This window comes from Cydia amplana, chromosome 14 (genome assembly GCF_948474715.1).
Source record: "Cydia amplana chromosome 14, ilCydAmpl1.1, whole genome shotgun sequence".
In the NCBI taxonomy this organism is placed as follows: Eukaryota; Metazoa; Arthropoda; class Insecta; order Lepidoptera; family Tortricidae; genus Cydia; species Cydia amplana.
The window spans coordinates 8,284,395-8,302,268 of NC_086082.1; the positions used below are offsets into that span (position 1 = coordinate 8,284,395).

Consider the following 17,874-nt stretch of genomic DNA (forward strand, 5'->3'; position numbering starts at 1 on the left):
TTCAGTTTAGAAAAAAATGATATTAGAAACCTCAATATCATTTTTGAAGACCTATCCATAGATACCCCACACGTATGGGTTTGATGAAAAAAAAATTTTTGAGTTTCAGTTCGAAGTATGGGGAACCCCAAAAATTTATTGTTTTTTTTTCTATTTTTGTGTGAAAATCTTAATGCGGCTCACAGAATACATCTACTTACCAAGTTTCAACAGTATAGTTCTTATAGTTTCGGAGAAAAGTGGCTGTGACATACGGACGGACAGACAGACGGACAGACGGACAGACAGACAGACATGACGAATCTATAAGGGTTCCGTTTTTTGCCATTTGGCTACGGAACCCTAAAAACGAGCGCTATAAATCAGGGGTTATTTCATGAATGCTTCGTCTTGTTAAATACCCGAACTTGTTGACCAACAAAAATCATAACCCAAGGTTAATTAGTATATGGCTATTTTGACACGAGTGGAGATATTGCGGAGACAGGCGGGTATGCCTATGCGGGTCATGACCCGTGATCGCTGACTATCCCCTTAAGGCCCCGTAGGTTCGTGTTCTTTTCTCTCACTGAGTGTAAGCGTGAACGAGAAGGATGTGCGTGCTCGGGAACACGGATATCACGTTTTTGAATTTAATTTATTTATTTCTGCATTATAATTTGTTACAAATTTTTAAAGTTCATTTTAGACCTACCTATGTTCGTAATTATTTCTATCGAGAGAGCGTCAAAAAATTAGGTTTCGGATCGCTGAAGTCCCACCCTAGAGAAAATTCTCAAGGTTTCTAATTAAATTTTTGGCAAGTGTATTCTTATCTAAAAAAGTGGAACGATTTTTCAAAAACTCCGCACGCTGAAACTACGGCACCTCAAGCGTTAGTCGAAAACCTTATACTCTTTTTGTATACAGAGCATGCCCTCATAATATTTATTTAGCAGTTGATCACAAGTGTACAATACGGTTAGAGGTCACGCGGCGCCCCACGCTTTCATTTGTTTTCATAGCATGGCAGAATTTGACAGTGATCAATGGCATGAAAAATGGTCTTCGTTGAACCATAGCCTTTTACTCGTAGATTATACGCGGGGGATCAGACGACAAGTTGCAAATTTATAATTAATAACACTTTTCCTAACAAAAGTGTATCCTGACAAAAGTTTTCCGTTTAATAAAGGCCCATTTCCACAGATGGACATTAGATTTAGGTACCAATTTTGAAATGTTGGCAGGTAAAAAGGATTGTTTTGCTAATAGATACTATTGGATTAGCATGAGCTTGCTTCAGAAACATTTAATATGACAATTTCAAAAGTGATAAGTACATCTTGAAAGTGCTACTAGTTATTGCCACTCGTTGCCAATTTCCTATTTTTTGCACTTGTATCGTAAATCGTAATGTACTAAAAATTAAGCCTAGCTTTAATAGCCTAGTCGAGAACTGTTAATTAAAAAAGGCTAGTAAAAGCTCTTACATACTCATCGTTATTTCTATTTGCGTGACGCGTCCCAGCCGAGTAGCAGTTCGAGCTCGCTCCAAAAGGTGTGGGAGCGTTACGTTACGTTGTTTCGCTTACATTACCATAATTGCGAGATAAACGTAACCGGTCGACGTTTTCAGCGGCTACGTCGCATTATTGCGAGATAGCTCAATTTGGACCTTTATGTTTGTGTTAATAATAAATAAAAAGCCGTTTATTGCTGGAGATGAGCAAGATATGTTTTGAGAATGCTGATCCTTATTAGTATCTATAGTTGCGTATGTAACTTTATTTGTGTATCTGCTACATCTTTCTCAATCCGCTAAAACAGTTTAAATTAAACTTTGTTATGGAGATAATTTAAATCCTGGGATCATGGACATAGTCGTGATTGTTTTTATCACGAACATCATTATTCTATCGTATTAAGTACAACGGTCTACGTAGTAGACCTAGTAGCTAAAAAAAAACAATAATTTTTTGCTAGTTTTTGCTGTCGTTTTTTTAAAGCTTTGTTTCGTTTGTTTTGTTTACTTTAAAGCACATATTTTAAGTTCTGAAGATTATCAAGCGAGCTATATTTATTAAATTTTACGATACCTGTTGATATTTAAGTTTTAAACTCTTTATTCTTTTACATCCGGATTACCGAAGGGTTGAAAATCTTTGTTCTCAGTAAAGATTAACTGAATGTCAGATCAGGATTTTCGTTTCAAGAAGGATCTTCCCAGAAATGGAATCGCGAGACAGAATAATTTGATATTCTGATCACAAACTTGGCCAACACAGCAGTATGCCAACTGTAGTGTAAAGTGTACCTACTCAGCTTATATCCAATAAGGTAAATTCGGGTAATTATGATAGAATTAAGAACTCCCGCTAGACCGGGCCGGGGCCGTGCCGGAGCTTCTGGCGCTTCGTTTTCTATGGAAAGCACTTAAGTATTACTTAAAGTTTAGCTCAGTGGTGGGCACACTTTTTTCAAGGGGGGCCAGAAAATTACAAAAAATCCGTGGAGGGCCGCAACTGCACAGAAAAAATACATTTTGATTTGAAACAGTGACGTCGCGAGCCATATACTAATTATTTCGAAGGACCGGCAGCGGGCCGGATAAAATTCTTGCGCGCCGGAGCTGGCCCGCGGGCCGTACTTTGCCTACCACTGGTTTAGTTATACCTAGTTTCCGAATAAGAAAGGAAAATAGTTTTACTGGCTATCAATTTAACAGCGTTACTTCGCTTGATCATATTTACCTACTTTGAAACATGGACCTAGTTGAAATATGTACGAGTACCTACCTACCTACGTATTGATGATGCGTAATGAGTCTTCTTTGTGTCCTTCCTTGGAATAATCAGAGCAACCATGTTTAAATGTAGTAGCTTATTTCTTCTATAAGATACGTCTCGTAATATTTATTCCACAAAATTATCATACTCGACGTGATTATTATAGCCAAGCTCTGAATATGTGTTTAGGCATTCTACTTATTCGTAGGAGAACGTCTCCGAGACGCATTTGAAGTGATTACCACCACGTAATTGAATACACAAATCAGCGGGGGTCCCCGTTCCAGTATGCTAATGTAATATGATGTTCACGTAAAGTTGCTTTATGGATTATGTTTATGCATAATGTATAATATCATATGTTTATCAGCCCGCTTCGCCATTTTACCGCAAAATGTTCGGAAATCAAAACAATCGACTGTTGAAGCCAAAAGCAAACCACAATAAAATATTCACTACCGTTTTCTGTTGTTGAGTATTATCATTGTCAGCGTATGTTTTTATTTTATTGCATCAGTTGTACTCTTGTACTACAACCCATTTTACCTTTAATATTAAATAAGTCTCTAAGCCGCTCACATTATAACACCTCTTAATTTCATTCAAACAGGCGCGGCGCGGCACGTTCAGATGAGTAATTGGCAACGCACATTTAATTAAGCATGAAATGTGTGCAGTGGTTCTGTTGTCTTCTGTGTCGTATTTTCTTAACTTCATGCATAAATAATTAAGCGGCCGCGCAGCGCGTGGAAATTATTTTCTAACTTACACGTGACAGTTCATTTGCGGGTGTGGTTTGTTATATTTACGTATACACAGGTTACGGATACACAGAACACAACGAAAGAACAAAAAATCTAATTTAATTCAGTTAATCACGATACAAAATACAATGCCTACGCTTATTAGAATTTTCCAGCAAACTCAATGAAATCATCGCTAAAATAGTGACTAATCACAGATGTAACTAAATTGAGATAATTTCCCAGGATAGTGGCGGCAGGCGGATCTGTGCGGGCAGCATTTCCATAATCCTCGGCAAATGTATGCGGCGCACGCGTCGACCCACCGCGTCTTAATTACGACCACTCTTATGACAGACGGCGCTCTCCGGCGAATATCAAGCGATAACATCCAGATCTGGGCTTATCTTCCGTATATGAAATATTGCATTCCCTCAGCTACTAGTACGAGCCATATTTATGTAATTCCTTTTACAAGCGCGCCTTATTAGTATTTACGCTTATATGTATAAAATGTAAATACGATCGTATCGAGGATGTTGGCCTAAATAATTACATGGAATTACTTGGTATTCTAGAATGCCGGTCGGACATAAAGGTTTATTAGGAGACGAGGACTTCACGGCTCGTAAAACGAGTGACGAGATTGTCGAGAGCGTGAGGTCTATTGAAATCACCTCATTTCTTCGCGCCCGCACTTCCCATTTGCCTATAGGTTCGGAGGGATCAGGCTAGGATGAGTGAGGACAGCGATTGAGGTTTCGACCGACTTAATATTAGGTAAAAATATCGTTTAGTATATTGGAGGGAATAAACATTTACTTACACCAAGTGATGTCGTGGCAAGCCCTCGTTAAATATGAATTTACGCTCGGCTATTTCAAATTGCTCTATAAAAGAGTGTCATTAATGTAGAATAGTTTTTTTAGATAGCTCTTAATGTAATTGACCATTATCGCCGCTCGTACTCATAAAATCGCTCATAGCCAGACGCCGTTTGCAAGCTGCATCGTTAAAAGCTAAAAACAATTAGGCACTCAGTAAAGTTAACGTCGCGTTGTGTTCGAAATGAAGTTATAGCATTAGAATAATAGAAATTCCAAATTGCTTAGAAGTGAAATCATACAACAACGAGTAATCTGAGCGCTTATTTTCAGGGATTCATCTATATTCCGGGTGTCGGATCCGAATTGTCTCTGTGATGGTATTGTCCGAGACCATCGACTCTCTAAGGATCGATATCACTTCCGGACGTTTCAAGTTCTTGACTTTAACGGCTGGTGTTTCAACTTAGGGCGTATCAAGTGAAACGTAATCATATTATTCCGCATAATACATTCAAGTATAGGTACGTTACTTCACCTACTTTGAGTGAGTTTTTTCATACTCTGGAACGACTTGTACTTAGCTCAGAGTTTTCCGCGTGACACGTGTGATGAATTCCTACTGGTACGTTGTTTGCGATATTATGTTGGTACAAGTAGGCTTATTCAGTCCGTGTGAAGGCGCCAACTTGTATTAACATACATATTTTTCTTTGAGCGCATAGGTATATATCTATCTATCTAATCTATCTAATACCTTTAAACGAGCAATTCTTGTTTATATATATATATATATATATATATATATATATATATATATATTATGTATATATACATATATATATATATATATTACGTATATATATATATATATATATATATATATATATATATATATATATATATATATTTCGGGGATCTCGGAAACGGCTCTAACGATTTCGATGAAATTTGCTATATGGGGGTTTTTGGGGGCGAAAAATCGATCTAGCTAGGTCTTATCTCTGGGAAAACGCGCATTTTCGAGTTTTTTTATGTTTTCCGAGCGAAGCTCGGTCACCCAGATATTCTGCTTTATTTCGGCAGGCAAAATTATGCAGTATTTTCATTCTCAGGTTTCCCTCTATTGGTTTTTATTTTAATTAATTGTGTAGAAATGGGTCGAGTATGAACTTCGGAATACTTATTCGGTTTATCTGTATCCACTATTAATAAACCATTTGGAAAAGGGTATTTGGACAGCTTTGAAGAAGCTTACATTAAGTGTTGCATAACATATAAATGGCAAGGTATGTGCAAATGGTGTTGAATAATAATAATAAATATACATATGATCGACGATCTTGCTGTTGATTGTGACTTGTGACATGGGCCTCGACAGAATTGAGAAAAAGTAAAACACCAAAAATTTTGCTAATTTCTTTAATATCTTTTCTATTCACCACCAAAATTGTAAAACACGCTTTGGTACAAAAACATAACAATCCTCGTAACAGCACAAATTATAAACGATCAGTACATTCTACGATTAACGAACAATAAAATATTTTAATTAATAATAAAAAAAAATCTAAAACATATTCTATAACACATTATTCCGAGCCGCGTGTCAAAAACTTCATCCCACAAATTGCTAAAATTGACTTTGTTCGCGTTTCCCGTTATACGTTCTATTGATATATCCATTTGCTTACTCCTAGAGGTAAATCAGCAAGCGTTACAACTGCCATTTCCAATAAAGATAAATAAATAAATAAACTACTCTCTGGGAAAGTAGATGTTAAGAAATATTGCTGGTTGGACGCATTGAAGAAAAATAACATTTATAAGTATGTAGGTATTGAACTTATCAAAAAGTGTAAGAAAAGCGTACCTAAACTTGTAATTGCACTGAAATATCTGCAGCAGCTATTGTATTTATAAAGAGGTTAAAAACACCACTTCACCACTGGAGGGCTTCGTCACTTTTTCATTAATATATGACGTCTATTTCAGGTTATAGGTTAAAAACAGTTATATGTGTTTACTATCGTTAACGAACTGCAGTTACTTAATAAATGGTGAGAAATTCGATTGAAACTCTGGCTAATTTACCTGTATTTATCTATCCGCTCTAGCTAGCCGTGGACACTGGAGAGGAAAGGAATAGGGTCAAAATATCGAGTGATATTAGTTAGGTATATCATAGATTAAATATTAAAATTCGATGAAACATGAGTACCTATTCATTACATTATTTCCGTATGAGCTACATAACGATAGAGGTCCCACAAGTACTTCAAGAAATATTGATTAAAAGGTATTTTAATAATTTAATAAATATTTTGTATAGCTTAAGAATGATCAAAAATTTAAGTTGTTATTGTTTCATTTTCATTAAAATATAATTGAATCAGGAATGATTTTTTTTTCCTTTGCGCATTGGTGAACTTAATACATAAAAGTCGACAAATAAGTTCAATATTCGCACCGCTTCCAACATTATAATCAATCCCGTTATTGCTTTATCCTAACCGCTATCGGCTTGATTTTTAGCTACAAAGAATTAATATTTACAAGTTCTCACTAATCGTATTCACGAGAATCCACTCAATGAGCGATCGGTCATACCGACGTAGTGATCTGCTCTATGAGATGGTGCTCCCGCCTGCGACAGCGACAGGGGGCGCGATAGGAGCCGCCGCGGTTCCAGGTGCTCCCGCGGCGGGCGAGGCCTTCCGGGACGCTGCGCGAGGGCCGCAGCGGCGGCGCGCGGCGGCAGCACTCGGGGTAGGCGGCGGCCGAGCAGCAAACACGGTCTAGAGGTGCGGCGTAGGAGAGGGACTTGGACAGGCGCGCGCTGCACGACGGGCCGGGCCAGGCGCAGTAGGCCGTGGCGCCGCCCGCGCCGCACGCGCACCACGCCGGCTCGCAGCGCGGCGGCGTCACGCACGGGCACGCCTCCGCCACGGTCGGCGCGGGCGCCGGCGGCGGCGGCTCCGGCTCGCGCTTGGAGAAGCCCACGAAGAATAGCAGCAGGGCGCCGGCGAGGGTGGCCGCCGTCGAGAAGTAGAAGCCGGCCCGCGGCGCCTGCTGGTTGATGTAACCCGTCACCGGCACACCGACTATCACAGGAAGAGCTTCAGCACCTTGGACGAAACCTAAAAAAATAGATAATGTGTCAGTGTTTAAATACAGGACGAAGGCAAAACATCAAATAATAATTTATATTAGACGTGAAAACACGCACCAGATTTGCACATAAAAAATCTTATTACTTTTAAACACAAAAGTACTGTTTATAAAATGATAGCACACACGGAGTCTCAAGAACTAATTTTTCCTGACTGTTGGTTAGGCTACAACACGTCGAAGTAAAACTATGAATTAAAACTAAGCGCTTTCTTTAAATGATTTTATACCACCTCCATAATTATCTGACTCCAACCAGCGCTCGTATCAGGTTCATGTATGTAGGTACATGTACAAGTCCATATATATATATACTCGTATTTGTTTCCAAAGTCGTTGTGCCTTATCGCGAAAATAAAGTTTCCATTTCCACTTTAAGTATTGGTTAAGTACGGTATATTGAAAAAAATGATTTCTTGAAACGCCTCGAAGAAGAAAGACAACCACTTATGACTTTGGCGCCGGACGAATTAACACAATCATATCATGACAAGCTAATCAATTGCATCCAGACAAGTTTGAACTATTCACAAAAGAATAACCACAACACACAGAAAGGCATATTATCTAACACCACAAAGCAACTAATAGCAAAGCGAACGGAACTCCAAAATATAAGACCCAAAACAAAAGAAATTAAATCAAAGTTGAGTGACATTTACAAAATAGTAAGTAAAAGTATAAAAGAAGACTATAAAAAGCACAGAGAGTCCAAAATTGAAAACCACATCTACACTGACGGAAGTGTGAAAAAAGCCTACAAAGAACTCAGAACACATAAGAACTGGATCCCGGAGTTGCAAATTTCAGATAACAATACTGCACTATCTCGAAATCAGATACTTGAAACTGCTACAACCTATTACAGGAAGTTATACAGTAGTCAAGAGCAAGAACCACCAAAAACAGACCTTCCAAGCATAAGTGAAGTCCCAGTAATAGATGAAATAGTTATAATGAGACGTATTAAAAACTTAAAAACTGGAAAAAGTCCTGGGCCGGATAACATTACAAATGAAATATTAAAAACTGCTGCTCCCTTATTAGCGACACCCTTGGCACATTTATTTAATCTCATCCTAAAAACAGGAACAGCACCCAAACAATGGACGCAGTCAAATATAATACTTTTGTATAAAAAAGGAAACCCAATGGACATAGGAAACTACAGGCCCATCAGTCTAATGTCATGCACATACAAACTATTTTCTTCAATCATACTATCCCGAATAAGCGAAGCAATTGACAGGTGCCAACCATGCGAACAAGCTGGATTTAGGAGCGGGTACTCAACCATGGACCATATCCACACACTGGAGCAGGTAATAGAAAAATATCAAGAATACCGAAGACCGTTGTACACAGCATTCATTGATTACGCTAAAGCGTTCGACACTATATCACATTCCTCTATATGGGACGCTCTGAACCAGTGCAATGTACATCCAACATACATAAGAATAATAAGACACATTTATGAAAATTGCACCAGTAGAGTTCAATTAGACAAACTAGGACCAGACATACAAATAGACAGAGGCGTCAGGCAGGGTGACCCGCTGTCTCCAAAATTATTCTTAGCGGTACTCGAATCAGTAATCAATAGTCTCAACTGGAACAATATAGGAATATACATGAATGGTAAGTATCTGAACCATCTGCGTTTCGCGGACGATATCATATTAATGACAGAACACTGCGCCCAGCTAGAATACATGATACAAACTCTACATGAAGCTAGTGCAAAAGTCGGCCTAAGAATGAACTTTCAAAAAACAAAACTTATGACCAATAGCACTCAAAAGGACATAACCGTCGATGGAACGCTACTAGAGTACGTAGACAGCTATATTTACCTGGGTAAGCAGATATCATTCAGTAGTCAACGAAACGAAGAAGAAGTAGACCGACGAGTAAAAATAGCTTGGAATAAATACTGGAGCCTAAAGGAAATCCTGAAAAGTAATATGAATATGAAAATCAAGAAAAAAGTTATGGATATATGTATTTTACCTTCACTGACTTATGCAAGTCAAACCTGGCTGTTCACTGCAAAAATTAAATCAAAAATAACTACATGCCAGAGAGCGATGGAGAGAAGCCTGCTAAACATAAAAAGAGTTCAAAAAATACCACATATAAATATAAGAGCTGTAACAAAACTAATAGACGCTCTCGAACACGCCAAAACACAAAAATGGAGATGGGCTGGACATGTTGCCAGGCTGTCAGACTCGCGCTGGACCTTGAAAGCTACCACCTGGAAAGGACCTGCAGGCAAACGACGCTCCGGGAAACCTAACAGCCGTTGGACTGATGACATAAATAAAACAGCCGGTATAAACTGGAAAGATATAGCTACAAACAGGGATAGATGGAAGTCCTTGGAGGAGGCCTTCACCCGATGAGGGGTTCTTGTCCACCACAAATAATTAATACTTTGTATATTTATAATATGTGAAAATTGACTTAACAATAACAATAAATAATTCTAATTGACATTATACCTAAAATAAATACTTATAAATAAATGCTAACTTATACTGTTGTAATGAAATGAGTGTAACAAATTGGACTTGAAATAAAAGGCTTTTTTATTTTTTATTTTATTTTATTTATTTATTAAGTACGGTACGGCAAGGCTTTATCTGAGCAATAAATGCTAATGTCGTAGAAAACATTGAGAAAAATAGAAAAACTGAATTTTAAATAACGTTTAACCTTTTGGACGCCAATGACCGATATATACGCACCGTAGGTTCAACGCCAAAGACCGATTAATCGGTCACAGACCACAGAGCAACATAGACCTACGTGCATATGCATAAAGTTCAATTTCAGTTTGGATACTTCGCTGACGTGGCGTTAGCGTGACAGCTTTTGTGTTTGACACGGCGTCGAAAAGGTTAACGATAGTACATTAGCAAATATAAATTCAAGTTTATTTACCTAAACAAAACATAAAGCGAACCGAAATGTTGCTTGTTTTAAAAGGGTTCAATATCCAATGGAATACCCATGTCCGGGGGCTACTAAATTTTGGTTGTTATACTTACCCCAAACTTTAGCGAAGTGACGTCCCCTGACGCGCTCCATTGTAAGCATTTTCATAGAGTAGAGATAACCACCCAAACACAATCCGTACATCCAGGCGAACAACACGTATCCGTGGTAGCCCTCGACGCTGCTTAGAGCTAGCATTGATATGCCTGGAACAAAGTTATATAATTAATCATTTATAATATAAGGTGTTTTGGCTTATCCTACTTGTTTTTGGGAGCATTCTATGGACATACGTACTTACGTAGTGCAATGCAAACTATGTATAAAACGTATTGTCCCGTAACGACCATAATAATGTAAAGCGTTATATTATAGTGAAGCGCTGGTGGCCTAGAGCGGTAAGAGCGTGCGACTTGCAATCGGAAGGTCGCGGGTGAAGGAAAACATCGTGAAGAAACCGGACTAACTCAATACGGGCCTAGGTTACCCTCTGGGTTGGAAGGTCAGATGGCAGTCGCTTTCGTAAAAACTAGTGCCCACGCCAATTACTGGGATTGGTTGCCAAGCGGACCCCAGGCTCCCATGAGCCGTAGCAAAATGCCGGGACAACGCGAGGAAGATGATGTTATATTATAATTAGAGTTATACCTATTCCCAGCATAGCAGTTTGGCACAAGTACTGCTTGGAGACGAGGCACTGTGCCGACGGGCGCACCAGCACGAGCCCGAAGCCGGCGCAGCCCAACACAGCGGCGAAACCCAGAAACGTCTGCAGGAGTACGAGTGCACTCTCCTCCAAACCCTCACGGAAACCTTGCAGGGCCTGCCAAGAAAATTCCATTTCTTAAGTCAACAACCATGTATCTTATCTAAACTCAAATAAAAACCTCATGAAAGTCGCTGAAGGCTAGTGTTGGTTGAGCGCAGTTGGATAAATAAAACGCCTATCAAGCTAAAACTGGCAAAAGCCCCTTTTTCGATGGGTCGATATAATAAAGATAAGCTTTCGATAACAAAGGGACCGCCAGAGGAAAACCTTAGTTGAAATTTTCGTTGAAAATGCTTAGTTGAACACTCTATTGACTTACCAAAAAAAATACTGGAGTGTAAAGTCCGAACGCGGCCACTCCAGCCGCCAACAACAAAACTTTAGCCGGCCGAGAGTTAAGGGGGCTTAGATCGATCAGCGGCGCCGACCTCCGCATGCCTTTCTTTTCTTTTACCTACAATATTAAAGTTACAATTTATTATAAATTCAAAACATTAAAACAAAATACAAAAGTATTCGCAAACGAAGATCGCCATATTATTTTCTTCGGTAATTGGATTATACCTACTTTTTAACGGAAAGTAAAAAGTTTTACTTTCTTCTCTAGATAAGACAAATTTATCTTTGTAGGACAATTTGCACGCCATCAGTTTATTAGAAAATTACGGAAAATTGTCTATACAATTAGTTTTTATTTTATTTCGAGCAATTATTAATCAAATAATCAGTGTAAGATTTTCTTTAGTCTGTAGGTAGAGGTAATCTGATTTTATCTACAATTTGTTAAAGTTTTGATTTGGTAAGATAAAACCTTGATCTGCTTGTTTTGCTTGTTTCATTTATTTTATGAAGCGAGGAGACTAGCAAGACCTTGCATGCAATTTTCATTACATCGCGGTATCTGATCAAACTTTTGAATGCAGTTTACTTTACTAGACCGCAATGTAACGACAAAGTCTACGTCTTACTTTAGAAATTAAAATGTTCTGCTGAAAAATTACAAAAAAATAACATTACCTTTCGTCTTTGGTTTTTCAAATGTAAAATAGCTCGGCGTTGTGGGTGGTATAGAGATGCACTTCGGTATACAGCACTAAGAAAAAACGCTAGCACCAGTATGCCAGTGATCGCCTGCAAGCCTAGCCGCCAACCAAGTTTCCTGCCATCAAAACATTTTACGTCAAAACAACACGTCTACCTCATTGCAAATTCAATGGAGTGCAAAAGTTTAAGCAAGTATAATTAAATGAAAATGAGTTGAGTAGAAACCCATAACTGTTTGCAGGTGTTGTGTCCAACAAAAAAGTTAATCTACTTTAAGAGTGGATACTCTTGGAATTCTGGCGTCTGACCAAGCTATTAGGGTTGGCGCGGACACTTTAACTTGAATAGTTCCATTTCATTTATTAAGGTAGTGGAGGAAATAAGTACCGCCGTAACACGCGAATATTGTATTTTAATTATAATAAATATCTTTTCCAATGCAAAAAGATTGTGTTAAAAAATCTTTTTCTTATTAAGCAAGTTAAATTATTCAGAAGGATTGATGTCGGAGGCCAAGACTGGTTCTTAATTCGGTTGTAGGTTTTGCACTGTTATCTTACCCCACAGCCTCCTTATAGGCGACGCTGAAGAGTGCGATGCCGACGCCGCCGCCTGCGTGTGCCACTAGCTCCACGAACTGCCGACGCCGTCGGAAGTACGCCCCGAGTACTAAGCCAGCCGCCTCCCTCACCAGTCCGCACCCAATCCCGAGTACCACTCCTGAGAAGAGACCATTCATACAACAGTTAAATATTAGGCGGCGATAGTAAACGACGAAATGAAATACAAAAAGAACATGTAGTAGCACAGGACTTGGACTGTAACTTTGTCGGTCGTAGGTCGTTACCTAGGTTACACTCACCTAGGTACGACCTTTTTAGAGATGCGCGTACACAAAAACGTAACTGGCGACACACACATGCCAATGACTGCAGAAAAATCTTGTTGGTGTGCCTCGTTCACACGGCGCGCTTTTTCTTTCTTCCGTGGCCTCGTTCGTGTATGTGCTTTAATGTCATGTTGCTAATAGTTAGATTGTCGGTTAGAACTCACTTATTTTATACATTGCATTGCCAGTTACAGTTATTTTGATTGGAATAGGTGATGATGATGTCCTCCCAGACGTATCCGTCGACGGCGACATCCTGACAAATAGAACAAAACAAAAAAAAAAGGGTCTTAACTATTACGTGCATGAGCGCGAGCGTGGCTCGCAAAACCAAATTTGATTTTGAAAGTGCGACAACATAAAGCACAGTAGAGTTGCCCAGATGCGTTGTATGTGTAATTGTAGGAGGGCTTGGGCCGAGTTTTTCGGAGTTGGCGTTTGGCGTCAAGATCTTCAAGTCGGGTGTGTTTGAACATATCAAGACTCGTATTGACAGCAGTTCGCCAGTCCGATCTCCGAGATGCAAGCTCCTCCCACGACTCACATGACTCAAAAGGTGGCGTTTCAAGACCAGGCGCGGCCCGCCTTAAGGAGCGCTTGTGCGGTGCACTCCCATATATAGTCAGAATGAATTTAATATATTACTATTTAAGATCGTAAAAAACTCAATACCAATTAAATAATAACCTTTATTCATTATAAGTTTATAGACAGCTCACCAAGTCACCACTACCTACACGGCGTACTCCTATAATTTCATAGAAATCAAAGGTAACGCGCGAAGCGGAGCGCTTTGGATTGCGCTCCTATGGAAAAAGATTTAGTACATTCGATCAATAGGAAATTCAATAAGAGCGAAAGAGAAGTTTTACCAGAACTCCGCGCGTGAAACAGAATATTTTCTATGAGGGAACAGGCAAAATCGGTGCGGCGCCCGGTTGATCTGCGCGCGCATCCCGCGCGCCATGTTGATATTGTTGTCACTTGTTTCTAAACAGACCTTAGTCAATTTTAAAGTATGTGCAGCAATGCAATTTTGGCTTTTTTTTTCATTCTAAATAATGAAATAAGAGTTTAAACAGTTAAAGCACATAATTTGTTTGTTGTGAGGTGTTTAAAAATGAATGAATTTAACGTGAGAATGTGAAAAAGTTTACAAAATCGACTCGAGTTAAATTATGGACGACCTTGAACTTTCGTAGCAATGTTACTCAAAAACAAAAACTTATATATTTTTTAAATCAGATCAATAACCAAAAACACCGTGGTTGTGTTGTGTGAATGTGATAAAAGTAACTAGCTTATTTTGTTTTTCGTGTTACCTAGGTATATTATGTTTTGTGTTTGGCGCGGGCGCGGGTGACGGCTGTGCGGTGAGATTGTTTGGACCGAAACAGGTGTTTTAACAATTTAGCACATCTTTCCATAAAATTTAATTAAAAACATATCCATTTGTAAAATCGGTGTCTATCGGTCGTCAAGATATTCGTAATACCGAAAATCTATGAGAGAGTTCAATGACCGGGTGGACGGAAACCGACATCTAGGTACTTTGCGACGGTTAATTGAATGTGTAGGTTTAGTTTTTGTTTTTTATTGTGAGTGAACACCCATAATACATAGCTACCAGCCGCCTCTGTTCAAGACATCCCTGTAGCGTAGGTACTGCCCACCAGCCTTGCGTTTACCTGTGGCTAGCTCAGAGTAAAATACTGCTTTGGGCAGTCTCGATGGTGCCATACGTACAAGGTGCCCACACCTATGCAATTGACCTTACACAATTGACATTATAAATAGCCAACATGGAAAATTAATAATTAATTTATTAATTTACAAGTCAGTTTGGTTCTCTGCTGGTTGATAAAGGATTTTTACCGTAGCTAAGCATAGTCTGGTGCAACTGCGTCGCGAAAGAGGTGAACAGGCAGGCGAGCGGCAGCAACAGCCCACCCAACAGTGCGGCTAGCCGTGGCGAACGCCGACGACCCGCCACCATCGCGCCTGCGGCGCGGGATACTCCCACGCATATTGCTCCCGCCCATACTGTACACAAAACACATTATTATCTTTCCTTTTTCAAATACAAGTACACTCACGACAAGGGATTGATGAGAAGGCTGTTCGTAATTTATTAGAGAGAATTATTTATTTTTTATCTAAATACGATACGGTAACGATCAACCCCAATTTGAAACACAAATAAAATACCTCGAATCCTTACTTAGGTTGAATATGTTTTTATTTTTATTTGCTTTATTTTTTATTATATAATACCAACAGATAATAATTAATATATTTACAACGTACATTAGGTTAAACCTATATCAGGTACTGTATGTTTTCACAGGCAAGAAACGTAACTAGGTACTTAGTTTGTAAGTTAACATAACTTTTGAACGTAGGTACAAATACGTGAGACTTTTTATGTCTCGACTAGAACAACCTCATGTCTTTTTAAAAGCAACAAATCGGACGTGAGTTGCAACAAATGAGGAGTGTGCCTAACATGGTCGGCGCGGAGTCACGTACGACTAAGTTGCACTGTCTCACACGAAGTCACATCATTTCTATCAAGAGCAGTGTACCTACGAGTAAACCGACGAAACGGAAAGGCATCAAACGGTAAGCACGCTCGTGGCTTTTCCACCTTAGAGAAAAAACCCGGCCAAGTGCGAGTCGGACTCGCGCACGGGGGGTTCCGCACCATCAACAAACAATAGAGCAAAACAAGCAAAAAAACGGTCACCCATCCAAGTACTGACCCCGCCCAACGTTGCTTAACTTCGGTCAAAAATCACGTTTGTTGTATGGGAGCCCCACTTAAATCTTTATTTTATTCTGTTTTTAGTATTTGTTGTTATAGCGGCAACAGAAATACATCATCTGTGAAAATTTCAACTGTCTAGCTATCACGGTTCGTGAGATACAGCCCGGTGACAGACGGACGGACGGACGGACGGACGGACGGACGGACGGACGGACGGACGGACAGCGGAGTCTTAGTAATAGGGTCCCGTTTTTACCCTTTGGGTACGGAACCCTAAAAATTGGGGCGCTGTTATTTAGCTTTTTTCAAAATTATTTTATAACACTGACGGGACTTGACATTCTGAAAAACTACTTATGGGAATGACAATGTTTAATAAAATGAATGACAAGTAGGTAAAGCTAGTGTATCTATTTTATTTATGATTATTTCAATGTAAACTTGCTAAAATTTCAATAACATTATGTTTAAATAAAAATACTACGATTATCAATAATATGTAGAGTCTGTGCGGAAAGAGAAGAGTCGTGAAATATATGGGATCCAATACATTATATAGGTACGACTTTACTTTTTCCGCACAGACTCTATTTTGAATTATTTTGGCTGTCTAAGTGTCAAAATTTCAGAACAAATATAAATAAGTCAGCAATCTTGCTTCAATTCTCATTACAAAAACAGAATTTACTCTCCACTTTCTGAACAATCTTGGATAATTGGATATCGATATGGGTCCCTGGGCAGCGGACCAATGAAAATTTTACCAACAATTACACTGAAACGTATTCGTGTTTACGATTCTGATGGTAAAACTGTCCTTAATGACTGTGTACTAACTTGGAAATAAAAGTAATTAGCCCGCCTTTGTGGAGCAACAAAGATAATTCTTTTACTAATTTATCTAAAGGCCTGTCGCTATTGCGTGTCATTACCGTTATGAGTCGCACAATAGACTCATTGTGCTTCCCGCATAATGCCGCGTTCGATATCTCGCCCCTTTACCCTATTATTTGTGCTTTGCACCAATTACTTAGTTAATTATTACTGCTCGAACAGCTTGCGATGACATCAAATAAAACAGCAATTAGGTTAAACTGGTCGTCGGAAATCTCAAAAGGTCTGTTTATCGCGAAATATTAACCGAATACGATTCGAGGGGTGGCTGTCTAAACATTTTGGAGTGTTCTTAATTGAAGTGACAATTAAGAGATCGGGAACGTAGAAATGTTAACAATAACGGTTTGGGGCGGTAAGTGGTAACATTTAGAGAGCATTTGCTCGTAGCACGTGCCTAGGCGTTACACGCCGCGCGAAAAGCTCCAAGCTGTAGCCGCAACGCCGCCTTCAAGCCACCATCTCGCTGCATCGTATCCTCTTGCCATCCGATTACCGAACGTAGCTTAACTCGTTAGTGTCGCTACGAAATTCCAATTTCAGCCTTGGCGCAGACCTGACAGAGTTATGATCGGACGCTCCGCCCCCACGACTGACAACAAAGACCGCGCTCATAACCGAAATTACTTCTGCCTCTTAATATTCAGCCCAGGTCGTGAATCTTGGAAAATTAATTCAATAAATCAGGTCGGTGCACAAATACCGGTGACTAGGAAAGTTCATTTACTTCCCCGATCTTAAATTATGCTTGTCGAAACGCGACGCTGCGGGTTGTTAACATAAATTAGTTTGTAAAGTAGAAATACATTATTATTTACGATTAGCAAAAATGATTTATATTTCCCGGTGCTAAACAATGCCGGCACCAGTAATGGCGGTCGGTAATTAAAATTACTAATTACATGGATGCCAACAGCAACACCGCACTCATGTGAGAAGTTTACTTAATGGGCGTCGTTTGCATAAAAACGTCTTTACGAGTACAATCAGACAATACATATT

General features: G+C 39.3%; 1 protein-coding gene across 1 annotated transcript in view; it reads right to left on the reverse strand.

The window, feature by feature from the left end:
• Positions 1–6,727: 6,727 nt before the first annotated feature.
• The window catches only part of LOC134654065 (monocarboxylate transporter 4-like), a 71,274-nt gene continuing 60,127 nt past the window's right edge, over positions 6,728–17,874 (reverse strand). Inside the window, exons 6-12 of the mRNA XM_063509479.1 lie at positions 15,087–15,254; positions 12,883–13,042; positions 12,296–12,437; positions 11,598–11,732; positions 11,158–11,332; positions 10,563–10,715; positions 6,728–7,475 (exon numbers count right to left, since the gene is read on the reverse strand). Of these exons, the coding sequence (XP_063365549.1) occupies positions 6,940–7,475; positions 10,563–10,715; positions 11,158–11,332; positions 11,598–11,732; positions 12,296–12,437; positions 12,883–13,042; positions 15,087–15,254 (1,469 nt within the window). The 3' untranslated portion in view covers positions 6,728–6,939. The remainder of the gene's footprint in view (positions 7,476–10,562; positions 10,716–11,157; positions 11,333–11,597; positions 11,733–12,295; positions 12,438–12,882; positions 13,043–15,086; positions 15,255–17,874) is intronic.